The sequence below is a fragment of the Saccharomycopsis crataegensis genome (genome assembly GCF_037102585.1).
Source record: "Saccharomycopsis crataegensis DNA, jcf7180000000073, whole genome shotgun sequence".
Classification (NCBI taxonomy): domain Eukaryota; kingdom Fungi; phylum Ascomycota; class Saccharomycetes; order Ascoideales; family Saccharomycopsidaceae; genus Saccharomycopsis; species Saccharomycopsis crataegensis.
The window spans coordinates 2,150,297-2,166,862 of NW_027043820.1; the positions used below are offsets into that span (position 1 = coordinate 2,150,297).

The 16,566-nt window shown below is 38.4% G+C and overlaps 7 protein-coding genes across 7 annotated transcripts; 6 read left to right on the forward strand and 1 right to left on the reverse strand. All coding sequences in view use genetic code 12, as the record gives it.

Moving 5' to 3' along the window:
• Window positions 1-279: 279 nt before the first annotated feature.
• Window positions 280-3,765, forward strand: RET1 (DNA-directed RNA polymerase III core subunit RET1; the record flags this gene model as incomplete). The annotated part of the gene is made up of 1 exon (XM_064995291.1): window positions 280-3,765. The coding sequence occupies one exon, from the start codon at window positions 280-282 to the stop codon at window positions 3,763-3,765; it is 3,486 nt and encodes a 1,161-aa protein (XP_064851363.1).
• Window positions 3,766-4,220: 455 nt separating this feature from the next.
• On the forward strand, window positions 4,221-5,333 carry DASC09_016890 (uncharacterized protein; the record flags this gene model as incomplete). The annotated part of the gene is made up of 1 exon (XM_064995292.1): window positions 4,221-5,333. The coding sequence occupies one exon, from the start codon at window positions 4,221-4,223 to the stop codon at window positions 5,331-5,333; it is 1,113 nt and encodes a 370-aa protein (XP_064851364.1).
• A 476-nt stretch (window positions 5,334-5,809) lies between these two features.
• DASC09_016900 (uncharacterized protein) lies at window positions 5,810-7,852 on the forward strand (the record flags this gene model as incomplete). Its single annotated transcript, XM_064995293.1, has 1 exon — window positions 5,810-7,852. One exon carries the CDS (start codon window positions 5,810-5,812, stop codon window positions 7,850-7,852), a length of 2,043 nt encoding a protein of 680 aa, XP_064851365.1.
• A 549-nt stretch (window positions 7,853-8,401) lies between these two features.
• On the forward strand, window positions 8,402-9,202 carry CAT5 (putative monooxygenase CAT5; the record flags this gene model as incomplete). The annotated part of the gene is made up of 1 exon (XM_064995294.1): window positions 8,402-9,202. The coding sequence occupies one exon, from the start codon at window positions 8,402-8,404 to the stop codon at window positions 9,200-9,202; it is 801 nt and encodes a 266-aa protein (XP_064851366.1).
• Window positions 9,203-10,817: 1,615 nt separating this feature from the next.
• On the reverse strand, window positions 10,818-11,924 carry DASC09_016920 (coiled-coil domain-containing protein; the record flags this gene model as incomplete). Its single annotated transcript, XM_064995295.1, has 1 exon — window positions 10,818-11,924. One exon carries the CDS (start codon window positions 11,922-11,924, stop codon window positions 10,818-10,820), a length of 1,107 nt encoding a protein of 368 aa, XP_064851367.1.
• Window positions 11,925-12,746: 822 nt separating this feature from the next.
• On the forward strand, window positions 12,747-13,454 carry CWC21 (U2-type spliceosomal complex subunit CWC21; the record flags this gene model as incomplete). The annotated part of the gene is made up of 1 exon (XM_064995296.1): window positions 12,747-13,454. One exon carries the CDS (start codon window positions 12,747-12,749, stop codon window positions 13,452-13,454), a length of 708 nt encoding a protein of 235 aa, XP_064851368.1.
• A 476-nt stretch (window positions 13,455-13,930) lies between these two features.
• DASC09_016940 (uncharacterized protein) lies at window positions 13,931-16,360 on the forward strand (the record flags this gene model as incomplete). The annotated part of the gene is made up of 1 exon (XM_064995297.1): window positions 13,931-16,360. The coding sequence occupies one exon, from the start codon at window positions 13,931-13,933 to the stop codon at window positions 16,358-16,360; it is 2,430 nt and encodes an 809-aa protein (XP_064851369.1).
• Window positions 16,361-16,566: the final 206 nt, after the last annotated feature.

Consider the following 16,566-nt stretch of genomic DNA (forward strand, 5'->3'; position numbering starts at 1 on the left):
TTTGAACCAAAAAGCCATTTGTTAATGTAAATATTAATTGAATTATTATCTTGCTGATAAAGTATTTTTGTATCAATACAATTTGTAAGCTATGCAGCCATTGCATCGCGCGTGAAAAACGTAGAACGAAAAAAAATTATACAAAAGAATTTTTTGAGTATATTGCCGAAATTCATTACAAAGCAACATCCATTATTTTCCTTCTAATCTTGATCAATATCTTGACTTGGGGATCCTGAGGATAAACAATAATAATAATCCCAATTAATCAAATATACAATGGGTCTGGCTTCCAAGTCAGGTAGGGACCATAAGCACTCGGAGCCTGATGAGGCGTTCAATGAGTTATTGAAGCCAGTATACAAGGGCAAAGAATTAACTGATAAAATTGACACTGTTGAAGATAAATGGAATTTATTACCGGCTTTTCTTAAAGTCAAAGGGTTGGTTAAACAACATTTGGATTCGTTCAACTACTTTGTCGACAGAGATTTGAAAAAGATCATCCAGGCCAATCAATTGATTTTATCTGATATCGTTCCGGATTTTTACCTTAAATACACTGATATTAGAGTAGGTCACAAAAGTAATGCCAGTCCAGATGCCCCAATTGAAGTGTTATTACCACCTCATGAATGTCGTTTGAGAGATATCACTTATTCTGCCCCAATTTACGTCGATGTCGAGTACACTAGAGGTAAAAAAATCATTATGCATAGAGATTTGGAAATTGGGAGAATGCCAATTATGTTAAGATCCAATAAATGTATTTTGAACGGCAAAAGTGAAGAAGTGATGGCCAGTCTTAATGAGTGTCCTTTGGATCCTGGTGGATACTTTATTGTTAATGGTACAGAAAAGGTGATTTTGGTCCAAGAACAATTGTCGAAGAATCGTATTATTGTGGAAAGTGACGAGAAAAAAAACATTGTCCAAGCTTCCGTGACTTCTTCTACCCACGAGAGAAAATCTAAGACTTATGTCGTTACTAAAAACGGTAAAATTTATTTGAAGCATAACTCTATTAGTGAAGAAGTTCCTATCGTGATTGCTTTGAAGGCCGCAGGGATCATTTCTGATTTAGAAATTTTACAATTGATTTGTGGCTCTAATCAGAAATATCAAGATATCTTTGCCATCAATTTCGAAGAACCACTTGTCAAACATAATATCCATACCCAAAAAGAAGCGTTATTGTTTATTGGTGAACGTGTGAAAACTATTAGAAGGTTTGGTGCTCCAAAATTATCTAAATTAGAAGAAGGGATTGAAGCGGTTGCCAACACCGTGGTGGCGCATATCACTTGTGAAGATGGTAATGATTTGAAAGAGAAAGGGTTATACTTGGCAATTATGGCCAGAAGAGTGGTCATGGCTATCGAAAATCCAAAAATGGTTGATGATATCGATTATGTTGGTAACAAGAGATTGGAATTAGCGGGTCAGTTGATGTCTTTATTGTTTGAAGATTTGTTCAAGAAATTCAACTCGGAATTCAAGATGAATATTGATAAAACTTTGAAAAAACCAAATAGAGCCAACGAATTCGACGCATTATTGACGATAAATGTTTATTCCAGTCATATCAGTCATGGTTTAGAAAGAGCTATCAGTACCGGGAACTGGTCGTTGAAGAGATTTAAGATGGAAAGAGCTGGTGTCACCCATGTTTTGAGTAGATTGAGTTATATTTCTGCCCTTGGTATGATGACGAGAATTTCGTCGCAATTCGAAAAATCCAGAAAAGTTTCCGGTCCAAGAGCTTTGCAGCCTTCGCAATTTGGGATGTTGTGTACTGCCGATACCCCTGAAGGTGAAGCTTGTGGTTTGGTTAAGAACTTGGCGTTAATGACACATATTACCACCGATGATGAAGAAGCCCCAATTAGACAGATTTGTTACAACTTGGGGGTTGAGGATATCAGATTTGTTGATTTCAGTTCGATTCATGTCGCCAAGAGTTATACGGTTCATTTAAACGGTACCATCATCGGTTTAACCAAATTCCCGGGCAATTTCATGAAACTTTTCAGATTCCTTAGAAGATCGGGGAAAATCTCCCCATTCATTTCGGTATTTGCCAACTCATACCAATCGGCAATTCATATTGCCACCGACGGTGGTAGAATTTGTAGACCATTGATCATTGTGGAAAACGGGATACTGAGAGTCAAAGAAGAGCACTTGCGGAAATTGAAGCTTGGCGAATGGGGATTTGACGATTTCTTGAAAAACGGGCTTGTGGAATATATGGATGTCAATGAAGAAAATGATTCTTATATTGCATTATACGAACCTAACATTGAAAAAACCACCACTCATTTGGAAATCGAACCGTTCACGGTTTTAGGGGCGGTTGCTGGTTTGATTCCGTACCCACATCACAACCAATCTCCAAGAAACACTTATCAATGTGCTATGGGTAAGCAAGCTATTGGTGCTATTGCCTATAACCAGTTTAAGAGAATAGACACTTTATTGTATTTGATGTGTTATCCACAACAACCGATGGTTAAAACCAAGACTATCGAATTGATCGACTACGACAAATTGCCGGCTGGTCAAAACGCTACAGTGGCGGTCATGTCCTACTCCGGTTATGATATTGAAGATGCCTTGGTGTTGAACAAGTCTTCATTGGACAGAGGGTTTGGACGTTGTCAGGTTTTGAAGAAGCATACTGAAGTGTTGAAGAAGTATCCAAACCACACCAAAGATATTGTTAGTGGTATGAAGGTCGATGCAGAAACTGGTGAACCGATTTGGCAGCACGAGTCCTTGGGGCCGGATGGTCTTGGGGAAGTAGGATTGAAAGTCGATAGTGGTCAAGTGTATATCAATAAATGTATCCCAGTCAATGCTGGTGATAGCATGCTTGGTAACAATCCAAATATGCCAAATTACGGTATGGGTAACCATAGGGAAACTCCGGTTTATTACAGAGCTCCAGAACCAAGTTACATTGACCAGGTAATGATGTCTACCAGTAGTAATGATCAATCCTTGATCAAGGTTTTGTTGCGACAAACCAGAAGACCAGAATTGGGGGACAAGTTCAGTTCTAGACACGGTCAGAAGGGGGTTTGTGGTATTATTGTGAATCAAGAGGATTTGCCATTCAACGACAACGGTATCTCACCGGACATCATCATGAATCCTCATGGTTTCCCATCTCGTATGACTGTCGGTAAGATGATTGAGCTTATTAGTGGTAAAGCTGGGGTGTTGAATGGGTCATTAGAATATGGTACCTGTTTTGGTGGTTCTAAGCTCGAAGATATGTCGAAGATTTTGGTCGACAAAGGTTTTAACTACTCTGGTAAAGATATGTTGTACAGTGGTATTACTGGGGAATGTCTACAGGCGTATATTTTCTTTGGTCCGATCTATTATCAAAAGTTGAAGCACATGGTGTTGGACAAGATGCATGCCAGAGCTAGAGGTCCAAGAGCGGTGTTGACTCGTCAACCGACCGAAGGTAGATCGAGAGATGGTGGGTTAAGATTGGGGGAAATGGAAAGAGATTGTGTTATTGCTTATGGGGCGTCGCAGTTGTTGTTGGAAAGATTAATGTTGAGTTCTGATGCGTTTGACGTCGACGTGTGTAACCAATGTGGGTTGATGGGTTTCCACGGCTGGTGTAACAATTGTAAAACTAGTGAAAAAGTCATTGGAATGAAGATTCCTTATGCTGCTAAATTGTTGTTCCAAGAATTGATTTCTATGAACATTGCGCCAAAATTGCGCTTGGGTGATGTGTTTTGAAACGTGTTAATAATAATAATAATAATAATAAAAATTGAAAAAAAAAAACCCCTCCTCATTTGAGTAATTATCTAGAAGATTTTTGCAATATATATTTTATCTTACGAATTATTAATTGAAATTGGCGTACTTCTAAATAAATAACTCATGCATGTGTCTTGGAGGCGCTTTTTTCGGATTGTCAAACTTTTTTTAACCAAATGGTCCCCCGACACATTTGACAGTCTGTGCCATTCTTTTACCTCCTTATAATTTCATTGAGATATTCGACTTACAAAAAGTATTAGGGTGTTTAAATTTCAAGTTTATATAAGCGATTTGCTTTGAGCCCGGCCCCGTTTATACAAACAACATAGAAGAAATAAGTAGAAAAAAAAAAAAAAAAAAAAATGAAATGAAATGAAATGCGATCTTTTGATCTGATGACGTACGATTACCAGAATACTCACACAAATATGACCATGAGTCTTCACCAAAAGGAGAAAATAAAGAAACTCTTGAAAGTTTTGGTGTCAGGATTGATAGTTTTCAATTGCAACCCAGTGCTCAAGCGGTTTCTCACCGCTAACATTTCCAAATACAATGCTCTACTAGCAAAACAGAAAAACTCGATAACTTTCGTATCTCTCTTGACAGTAATATTCAACTCGCTATACTTCGTGTATCCTGATGATTATGGGGAGTATTTGGATAGCGTGTTAGTGTTTTTGTTGTTTAGCATCACCAAGATTCAGTTATTTGAGTTGATGAAGGCCAGTAAGAACCTAAACCACCCCAGATTAAAGGTAATGTGTCAAACCATAACGATGTCTATTGCATTAATGTTCAAATATTCTTCTTTAACAACAACATGCACCAAATTGAAAGGGTTTAGTATCCAGTATCTATCGAAAATCCAGAAGTTGAAAATTTCCCAAAATATTCGGTCTACTTGGCTAATACCGATGGCCGGCTTATTATTATCATTCAACCAGAATCTCTTCAGACTATTATTATCGTCATTAAGCTCGATGACGATTTTTCAAACCATTGATACACATATTAAAGTGAGGAACTCGTGGAGCACGAATCTTTGCAAGATCATGGTTGCCATGGCATCATTCTCAGCCATTTACAGTGGTAACGTTTATCCACAATGGGCCATCAATTGGTCTTTGAAAGAAATCGTATCGCAAATTTTCTACACTATCGTACCGATCCTGTTTAAACAGAAGAATCAAAGACGGTACAAGAAGTTACAAAGCTTTTTGATTTCCGTAATCATCGCCAACATGGTGTTTTATATCGACGGTACTGATATGAAGAATATAGATTTCAATAAGTTCCCGTTATCGAAAATGATCACTAGAGTGGTTTCCACCATCAATACAGGACTAATACCGTTGTCAAAATTTGAGTCATCGCTAACTCCAACAACCAACCCTAAAACTCTAATGATAGAAGACCCAGTGCCTGAGAGAAAGAAGTCCCATAGAAGGAAGCATTCTACCAAGACAAATGATAGAGATATCAAAGTATATGACAATGATTACTCTCTAAGGGTTCAATCATCGGCAAAACTAGTATGAAGTGTTGTAATGTTAATTAACGATATATTTATATAGAGCACATATTTTCAAAAACCCCCCACGATCTTTAAGGGGAGGAGAAGAAAGGTAGAGAAGTTAAGCATGATAAAAATAAGAATCATTATGATTTGAGGAATATTGTAGTTGTTTATTTGTGGTAATCATACTGTAAGAATATTGAAATAAAAAAAGGGGGGGAAATAGTTAAAAATAATCAAGGCTAATCCTGAATTGATAGCAGATCGATCGTCCCGCGTCCAGGATGGAATTGGGGAGGGCAGATCATTTTGAATGATTTACACATACAGCCCGTTTTTCTGGGCCCCCTCCCTCCCCCTATTATTTTCCTCCCTTACGCCAACACTCTGTTTCTCTTTCTTTCCGATCTCTGTTTACCAAACACTTTTCTCCGATTCAGAGACAATATTCCAAAGACTGACTTCTCTTTACAGTGGTGCTCTGTATTTGATGACACCATGTCCGATACCTTATCGCAACCCCTCCCAACGATAGAGAACGAAAATGAAATTATCGCCCTTATCAAACCTAACCCCCGCCAAATTCTAAGAATTTGTTTGAACTTGAAGAAATTAATTGACACCACCATCACCTCCAAAAAATCAATTTCTGATATCAGCAAGCTTGCTAAATCGAAAAAAACTATCCAATTGGCCCTTGAGGCGTGCGGTGGTAAAGGCGATGGCGAACCAAACACCTCATCAAGAAAGTACCGATCTAGCATCGTGTTTTGTTTGTTGGTGGTCACCAACTGGTACAGCAAAATCATGACGATCGACTACAATGAGTACGATACCAGCAGCTCCAGAAAAGATTTCAGTGAATATTTGTCACGGCATTTAATTGAACATTTCATGGCCACCAGGGACGAGACCTATTTGTTTATCAATGTGTTATGCACCAAATTCAGCGTCAATTTGAACGACGTTGACCAACCGGCAAAAAATGCCTTGGAAGTGGCAATTGATCTTCATTCGATCCCGGTGATCACCTCCAATGGATTCCAAAAATGTATCAAGTATTTATGGAGAGGGTGGATCGTCCAGAGCGCGGAAGACGGTAACACTTATCAAGTCGATGTCAATTACAGTAGCTCCGAATTTTTAAGCCACTTCAACCCCAACAGATTGAAGGCTCCGAAATACCAGAATTATTTGGAAATTTTCTTCTCCATCATTTATTTAATTTTGTTCACTTTCATCATTAACTGTGAAGATAAACGAGAGTATTTGTTGTTTGAAATTGGGTTTTATATGATGACGTTCTGCTTCTTGGGTGATGAATTGATCAATGTTTATCACGTTGGCTTGGATTATTTGAAATTCTGGAATTACTTCAATAACACCATGTATATTTTCATCACTGTGGCGTTTATTACCAGAACTCTTCTCCCTACAACCATCTTCGCTGATGGTGATGACAATGAAATCACCGCGTTCAAAATCCTCAGTTGTGTGGCTCCATTTATGTGGACTCGACTCTTGTTTTACTTGGATTGTTTTGAATATATCGGGGTAATCATCGTGGTGATTGCCAAAATGATGAAGGAATCTTTCTTGTTTTTCGTGTTGTTGTCAATCATCGTCATTGGGTTTCTCCAAGGTTTCATTGGGCTCGATACTAGTGATGGGGAAATCGATATGTTCCCAAAGATTCTTCATTCAATGATCAAATCGATTATTGCCGGAGCCCAATTCCCAGTATTTGACTCATTGACCCCACCATACTCGGTTTACATTTATTACGTGTTTCGTTTCTTGATCAATGTCATGCTCATGAAGATCCTTAGTGCGTTGTACAATAATTCTTATAAAGAGACAGTCGGTCATTCGTCAAATGAATATTTGGCATTATTCAGCAGTAAGGTTCTCAGATACATTAGAGCTCCCGATGAGTTTGTTTATATTCCTCCTTTGAACATTGTTGAATGGGTGATGATTTTATTATCTGCGCCATTTGGAGTATCTCGTCAAGCATTTGATATAATAAATTTCTACATTTTACAAGCGATATATTCTCCAGCGTTGTTTCTCATTGCGGTTAGCGAGCTTAAGGAAGCCAGAAGAATCAAGTACAATAGAATGAAGAATCTCAGTGATGATTGCAATGAAACAGATTTGGAATGGGATTTGACCGATGGGTTTAGAGAATTGCAAAATTCCGATGAAACCGATATGAACGATGCTGAATACAACGATACTGTTATTAGACAAGGAGCCAAGTTACAAAGATTGGCAGAAAGAGAAGATCCCGAATTTTTGGTGAATTTGAACGAGTTCAACAAGAAGCTTATCGAAAACGAGGACCCAGTACCAGTCGCTGCCAAACCGGCGGTCCCAAGCGATGGAGCAGATAAAGTTGTTGGGGCCGATATTGCCAATTTGGGGGTGCAAATTACTACCTTGTTATCTTGTGTTGAAAAGATCAGCACTGATAATAAGAAGTTATTCAAGGAGAATGAAGAAATTAAGAAGAAATTGAAGAAATTAGAGGATGCCTAGAGGAAAAAAAGAAAAGACTATATTTTGTTTTAAATTTTGTTTTTGTTTTAAATTTTGTTTTTGTTTAAAATTTTGTTTTGTTTTTTGTTTTTGTGTTGTGTTGTGTTGTGTTGGAAAAGTCTGGGGACCATCTACTCTACAGTGATTGGTTGGTGGTTTATAAGAATATATTTTGAGAGCTTTTTGATTGATTATCATTTATAGCATAAATTTGTAGACAGGATTAAAGACCCAAATGTATGGAACATACTGCGGTTCCCCACCAAACATTTTACATTCGTACCAAGTGAGCAAGGATTAGATCCAGGGAAGATAGATGTATAAATGAGAGTTATATTTTTTCAATTACCTATTTTATCATTGAATGTCTGGCCACCATGGATGCCCCTTCCATACCCACCCTGAACCCCCCCATGGTGATCGCATGATTGATTGTTCGGGAAAAAAAAAAAATTAAAAAAAAAAAAAAAAAACAACTACAAAAAGTGTGAAGGAACGAATGTGGGTCCCGCAACATCATTGCAGAATCAACAATATACCTAATAAACCATGAGTAGTCTACTAAGATGCAATAGATTGGGATCAAAGGGGAGATTTTTCCCCAGTAAACAGTTCTCCACCCTTACAAAAATATCACAACAAGTGGCCCAGGAAAAGGAATCAAAATTAACCGAAGTATCGCAGCGTGAGGCCAAGGCCAAAGCTGAAAAGGAAGCATTGCTTAAGGGGAAGAAATTCGTCAATTTCAACGGTTCTCAACAGGATTTTCTTAATAAAGTGATAAGAGTGGATCAAGCTGGAGAATTGGGGGCCAATTACATTTACCAAGGTCAAATGTTTGCATTGGTTGCCAAATATCCCCATTTAAGACCAGTGTTGAAGCACATGTGGGAACAGGAGGTGTATCATCATAATACTTTTAATGCTTTACAGGTACGTCACAGGGTTAGACCTTCTTTGTTGACGCCGATTTGGAAAGTGGGAGCCATGGGGATTGGGTTTGTGACCGGGGCGATTTCCAAAGAAGCTGCTATGGCATGTACCGTGGCGGTCGAGACGGTTATCGGAGGTCATTATAATGAACAATTGAGAACATTAATGAATGATTATGGCAATATTGATCTTAAGGATATGGCCGCAGGTGGGGCGATCATCGAGAACCAAGGGGGTTTAGTAAGTGACGAGCTTGAACGGTTGAAAGCAACAATCAAGGAGTTCAGAGACCAAGAATTGGAACATTTGGATACTGCTATTGAACATGATGCCGAAAGCGCAGTGCCATACAAGGTGATCACCGAAGTCATCAAGGCAATCTGCCGAGTGTCTATCTGGACTGCGGAGAAACTTTAGGGGACTGGTATTGGGTATGGCATGCGCGTATATTGTTTGTGGTATTTTATCGTCCTTATCCAAATGCCTAGCTGGTGACACAGAGATGGTTCTAGTGTGTGTAAATACTCTGAGGAGGTGGAGAAACCTTTGCGATAATTGGGGGGCATGAAGAGTTATGATGACAATAGTATATATATTTATAAAGCAGTAGCGAAAAAAGGAATTGATTATATTGTCATCTATCGCAATGACCAGATCTGTATCCCAACAGTTCCCCGCCAGTAACAATAACAATAATAATAATAATAATAATAATAATAATAATAATAACAACGATGTTGGAGGTTATGTACCGATCCTTCTTATTCTGTAGAATTAAAGCCGGGTAACGGCCACAGTGTCTCATAACCATAAATCGAAGTGCCTGCAAAGTGTTCGATTCTTCACCGTTTTACCGGTTTAGTCAAGCGGTGAAAACTACTTCTGGCGCCGGTCCTGGACGTTCTATGTGTACCCGCTTACAAACAGACAACTATTCCGTAGTGTCAGTGTCTTTCGCGGGTGGGAAATTCGGTGGATCGTTTGTCACGTAGTCAACGTCAGTTGGCTAACGAGTCTGCTTGCAGACTGCTCTTGAGAGCTCCATAAAGCGGAAGCTTTGGACAGGATCACTAGAAACTACTACCGCTCCGGCGGCAATGGGAGAGGTCTTGTGTGGCAATTGGCTCAAGCGAATGAGCTGTTCAGTACAATACATGGACATTACGAACTCGATACCGGTCATCGTTCAGGACTGGCACCCTAATTCTTTCTTTTTGGTGGTGATTGTGTACGAGAAATGGAAAATGGTCCGAGTTTCGAATCTCTGGAAAGTAGTTTTTTTTTTTTTTTTTTTTTCAATATATATGGGTAAAACTTACAATCATTTTGTGAGTTCTTCTCAATTACAAAGTCTATATCACTCATTAAGGAAATTATCTTTAATAAAAAATACAACAGAGGGATTCTTTTCAAAAAAAAAAAAAAATACTCTAATAAGAACAAGAAAGGTGTAAATAAAAGTATAACAATAGTGAACACACAAAAGAAAGAAAACTAGAAAATAAGGTAAACTGAGAAAGTTGAACAATAACGGAACACAGCAGAGCAGTAAAGAGATATTATGTTTATAAAAAACAACTAAAAACAAAGTAAGGGGGACGAAAAAACGATAAAATGGAGAAGAGCTTGAAAACGGAAATAAGGGGATCGAAATGAAAAAAAAAAACAAAAACAAAAACAAAAAACAGATAATTAGAAATGAAGGGCAACGGAGACTATTTTCAGCTCATGAAATGACGATCAGTGTCTTAGTATTTTCCTTTTTAAATCCAGGTGAAGAGGCATAATAGACTCAATCAAATAGTATGTGAATAAGTAGTGATGAAGTTGAAGTTGAAATCTGTAATTAGGATGGGGGAAAAAATAACATCGGTAATATGATGGATTTACTAAATGAGAATCCTGGTTCTGCTGACTGAAAAAAAACTAAAAATAAAAAAATTGGTTCTGGTCAAACAGCCTTGATCTGTCCTCTTAAAAATAAGAAGAGAAAAATATGTGAAGCGATCATGCCATTTCATACGCTAAAGCATTATTGCCTTTTTTTCCAGCCAAAAAGAGAGCCATAAATACTGGCGATCCCACTGCTAATCCCCAATCCACTTAGTAAACCTTTATTGCCGTTTGCCTGTTTTGGCTTGATTGTTGTGGTAGTAATTTTCCCATTATGACTATTGCTAATCAATGTGGTTGTTGTATTCGTGACTTTCGCCTCGTCAGCCGTATGCTTCTCAACGGTTTCGTTGACTTCTTTGCTAAATTTTAACTTCTCTTCGTTCAATTTTATCTTGCTGAATTGAAATTGGAATTGGAAAGTCTCGATATTATCGTCTGAATCATCCATAATTGTTGTTTCTGCTGGCATGCCTTTCTTAACATTCTGAGTAGTACGAACTTTATCTAACTCCTTGCCAGTTATTTCTCTGTTATTCCGGAAAACCTTCTTGTACGTTATGATTTCCTTGTCTTCGAGTTCGTTTTCGGTTTCTGATGAAACCTCCTCTAGAGTTGGAGGTTTGTGAAGTTCGCTGTTGTTGTTATGAGACACTGAGTTTGTTAAGATAGAGGCATTATCCCTGACACCTCCTTTTCTGGTACTTATTCTGCGAATTAGTTTCCCAGGCAATGATGCTTTGGAGGAGTTATCTAACCCATATATTGAATTACTATGGGTATCGTTAAGTCTGGAAGATAAAGATGAGACAGAACTACTTTTTCTGATTTTCTTGGTTTTGTTTCGAAGTAGAAATATCTTTGATTGCTTGGTCTTGACTAATTTATCATCGATTTTCTTGTGTTCTTCTAAGAATTGGTCAAACTCGTTCAAATTCGCAGAAGTATCCTTATCAAGAGCGTTTGCGGTAGAAGTGTTGAAAGCGGAATCGAGAATATCGACAAAATCTTCATCATCACTAGACTCTTGTGGTTCCTCGATGACGGCTGATCTTCTTTTTTCTATTCTGGATTTAAGTTCGTTCAATTCTCTGGTCACTTGGTCCTTTTTCTGTTGAATCTCATCGATCTTTGGCCTTTTAAGTTTCTTTTTTTCACTCAGTGTGCTGTCCAAATCAAGGGGATGGCTTTTGTCTTGATGGTCTTTGATGACAATATCTCCATCAGCATCTGGAATAGAAGCCATTTCGGATATTGTAACGAATGGATCGAGGGATTTTGTAGATGTTTTTATAGGTCCTGTTTGGATTGATGTGGTGGTTGGAATTTTCCTTATTTTTTCTTTTTTCCTTTTTTTTTTTTTTTTTTTTTTTTTTTTTGAGTCTTCAGGGATCTTCGAGATTTCTGTCAACATAACATCACCGTAAGAGGATATCACGCGATGAAAAAGAAAAGGAATGATGATACGAATAATAATGATAACTACAATGGTAATTGAGTCATAGAATATATGGTACTGATGATGTCAATTTGAGTCACAATGGGGTTGAAATGCATTGTAATCATCTTGAAGCCACTCAAAATGGATACTTCCTGAGAAAGTTAGGAGGAACTTTTGATTGGTATTCTTGGACACCATCTTACAGTTTTTTTGAGATCACAATTCATGCTATTCATATGTTTTGAACAGGTAATGCCTATGAAATAAAATCGACGAATTATGACACCGAATACAAGGACACGCACGGTTGGGTGTAGCGTAGCGTACATGTACATGTAAATGCAAATAAAAAACAGCCAACTGTTGCAAAGAGAACAACACAAAGCTGACTAGACTAGTCCCTGTTCACATTGGCAATCATCCCCCACTACTCTCCCTCCACAGCAACAAACAACGACGGTGGTTAAAAGGGTCAAAGAGTGTGAGAGTCATGATGTGATGGAAGCAAAAAAATATCACATGACAAAACGAGTCGCGGCTTTTTTTTTTCCAATTTGCGTCTCAAAATTGGTCGAATGGTACAAGGAGGAAGATCCATGCAATTGCCATCGATTAATACCCATAATAATGTCTTACAACGGTATAGGATTACCATCTGCTAAAGGATCTTCCACAAGTGGCTTCATCCAAAGGAATTTGGGCAATTTGAAGTCACACTCCAACTCAAAATACAGTGCACAGTCAAATAAATATGAGCATCGCAAACAGTTGAAACTCACCAACGAGAAGAACGAATTGAAACTCAAACAGCGGCTCAATTTCAAAGGCGATGAGGAAATTATAAATCACGAGAAGAAGCGTCTCCTCGAAGTCAAGTGCTTGGAGTATCGAGACAAGCTCGAGGAGGCCGCAGAGTTGCAAGGTGATGAACCAGTAGATGAAGACGCAATCGATGAACAAGTAAATAAATATAGACAACAGTTGCTAAAACTTCTAGATGAAGATCCCGAATATTTGGTCAAAGGAACCGTGAAGAGATCAAGAGATGGCCGGGTTTCAAAAGAGTCTCTACGGAAAAATAATTTTGATCTACACAATATGACAAGGCAAAAAGAATTGGAGAACCAAAGATTCTCAGAAGCCTTCAGACTAGAAAATAATGAGCTGGAAATCCAAAAGCCCAACCCCGATAGGGAATTACAAACCCAAGTTCTGAAAGATGAAACCATCGAACAGGAAAGGAAACCAGTGTACCAGCGAGTGAGTGTCGAAAGAACATACAACAGCACTACCAGTGGTGAAAGGAAGGCTTCCAAGGAGGACATTGACTATTAGAGTCTGGTTATTTGTAGACTCGGAGGATGTGCAATGACGCAGCTAATGATCGCCACACGACACGAAGCTGTCAAAATGAGTTACCACCCAAACCGGAAAGAGGTTGGCTGGGTGTTGGGCAGATAGGTTGGTGGTCATGATGATGTTTCCTGGGGAGTTTTCTTTACACCCTTTTTTTTTATTTTTTGTATATGTAAATCCAGCCTTGCTAGCAACTGGTTATTATAACATTGTGTAACGCCAACAACAGCTAGCTAGCATCAACAATCTTGCTGGGTTGGGCGGAAATCCACAATGCTGGCTCGGGCAAATGACGGGTAAATAGCACCTTTGTGTGGATAGCAACAACAACAACAACAACAACGACAGCAGAAAAAAAAAATTAAAATTTCATCCTTCCAACATTTCTTAATTTAATTTTTTTTTTTTTTCCCTAATTCCCATCCATTGACCCCACCCACCACCAGTATTTCAAAATGGCTAAGAAACCAGATCCTTTTGCGGCCCTTGATACCCCTCAACCTAAGAAAAGATCGTTTTTGTCTTCCTTGTTTGGCGGTAGCAAATCTAAGTCCGCCACCGACAATAAGCAACCGGAAGCTGCCGCTCCAGAAACTTACAGTTCACCTTTTAGAACCGGTGAAGCAAAGAAAGAAAAGCCTTCTGACAGCTTGAAGGATAATTATAATCCGCCAGACTTGCAAAAGAAATCGAAGACTCCAAAAGATTTCACTTCCGGCACTAAATTGACCCAAGATTTGACCGACAAGCCTTCCAAGAGATTTTCCATTAGAAATTTCTTTACCTCTGCTCCAGCACCTGTTGTCGCCAAGGAATCCAAACCAGTTGAAGAAACGTCTGCTGAAACTGAAGGAAAAAGTGTCAAGTCCAAGGAAGAGGAGTCAATCAATGAAGCTGAAGAACAATTGACCGGTGCCGCTGAAAATGTCCCAGCCTCCTCAGAAATTGAACCTTCCCAGCCATCTGTCAAGGACGCTGCCATCGTCAATAAGGAAGTTGAACCAAAAGTAGTAGAAGAAGAAGAGGAAGAAGAGGAAGAGAAGGAGAAGGAAGAAACTGAACCAGTATTAGAAACTCCAGAGGCAAAAGAAGAATCTTCTGAAGAAAAACCAGCCGAAGAAGAAAAAGTCGCCGAGGAAAAGGCTATCGAAGAAACTGAAAAGTTAGAAGAGCCAGTTGAAGATGAAGCACAAGAGGCCGCTGATGAAGTTGAAGAAGTTTCCCCTGAGAAACCAATTACTGAGTCCTCAGAAGTTGTCGATGAACCAAAGGAAGCTAAAGATGAAATTGTCAAAGACGCCGAATCTAAGGCTCCTGAAACTAATGAAAAGGAAAATGAAACCGAAGAACCTGTGGCTTCCGCTTCTGGCAATAAAGACATTGACGTCGGTGCTGGATTAGTGATGAAGCACAAGGATGTTCTTACCATTGCTAAGGCTAAGATTGCCCCAATATTAGTCAAGTTGGATTCCAATGCCAAAAAGCAACAAATGACCGATGAAGAGTATGAAGAATACAAAAAGCAAGAACGTCAAGCCAAACATGACACCAAGTTGCAAAAGTTGAAGGAAAAAAATGACACCAAGTTCATCAAAAAGGAGACCAAGTATAACTCTAAAATTGAAGAATTGAAGAACAAGATTTCTGATTTGGAAGCCAAGATAACTACTGCCAAGGAAGAACATGTCAAGGGTTTGGAAGATGCCAAGAAGCAACATGAAGAAGCATTACAACAAGAAAAGGAAAAATTCGACACTGACAAGGAAAACTTGATCAAGGAACACGAAAGCTTGAAATCTAAAAAAGAGCAAGAAATCGAAGAGCTTGTTTCCAATCAAAAGAAAACCAAATTGAATATTAAAGTGGCGGAAGCTCAAAAGGCAGAATTTGAAACCAAATCAAAGTTGTTGACTGTCAATATTGGGGAATTGGAAAACCAATGGAGTGACAAGAAGAAAGAATTGGCCCAATTAGAAGAGAAGTTGAAAACTCAACAACTGGAACTTGGTGAGCTTAAAAAATCCCATGCTGAGACCGTCGATGCTATTGCTAAAGAATCTTCAAAACAAGCTGAATTGGACGCGATTATTACTGGAACCACCAGCGAAATTGCCAATGCCAAGGAGTCTATCAGAATTTATGAAGGTCAATTGAGTAAATTGAAGGAAGAATCGGCTGAAAGAAAAGGGTTATACGAAAAATTGACCCAAAACTTGAAGGAACAACAGGAATTTGAAGATCAATTGAATGAAACCAAGGCTGAAAAGGAAAAAGAAGTTGATGCGTTGAAGAATGTCGGCAAGAAAGCTAAAGTTGTTGAAACTCCAGAAACTGAAACCAAAGAAACCGTTGCTTCTAAATCAACTGATATTGCACAACTGTCTAATGCTCAAACAAGCGAGCTCAAACCAACTGAAGTTACTACAACTGAAGTTAAACCAACTGAAGTTAAACCAACTGAAATTAAACCAACTGAAGTTAAACCAACTGAAGTTAAGCCAACTGAAATTAAACCAACTGAAGTTGAACCAACTGAAGTTGAACCTATCATTAAAACAACCGAAGCTCCAAAGACAACAATCGAAACAGTTGAAAAAAATACCACTGAGGTTGCTGAACCAAAATTGTTGCCAGAATCCACAAAAACCGAAGCAACAGAATTACCAGAATCAACACCAAAGACTGAAGCTTCTGCTGCTGCTGATGATGAAAGCCAAAAGGCCTCTGCTGAAGCTGATGCTTCAGTTACTGAAGCCGCCGTCAATGATACCATGGCTAGTGAACCAGAAGCAACGGAAGTCCCAAAATCTCCAACCCAGAATGGTGCCAATAAGGGTAAGAACAAGCCAAAGAAAAAGAAGAAAAAGAATGGCAAGAAGAAATAAATGAATGGGTTCGAATTTTTTGGCTAATCGCTACGTCCCGTTATATGTTTTGTTTGTTTGACTTGGTTAAAAACCTCAATTCTTGTATCATCAGTATGAATTTTTTAATTTTTTAATTTTTCCTAATTTTCTCTATTTTATTTCTGTTTTTATTTATTTTCTTTCTCTCTTTAAAAAAAAAAAAAATACTTTTAGTGTCGTAAAAG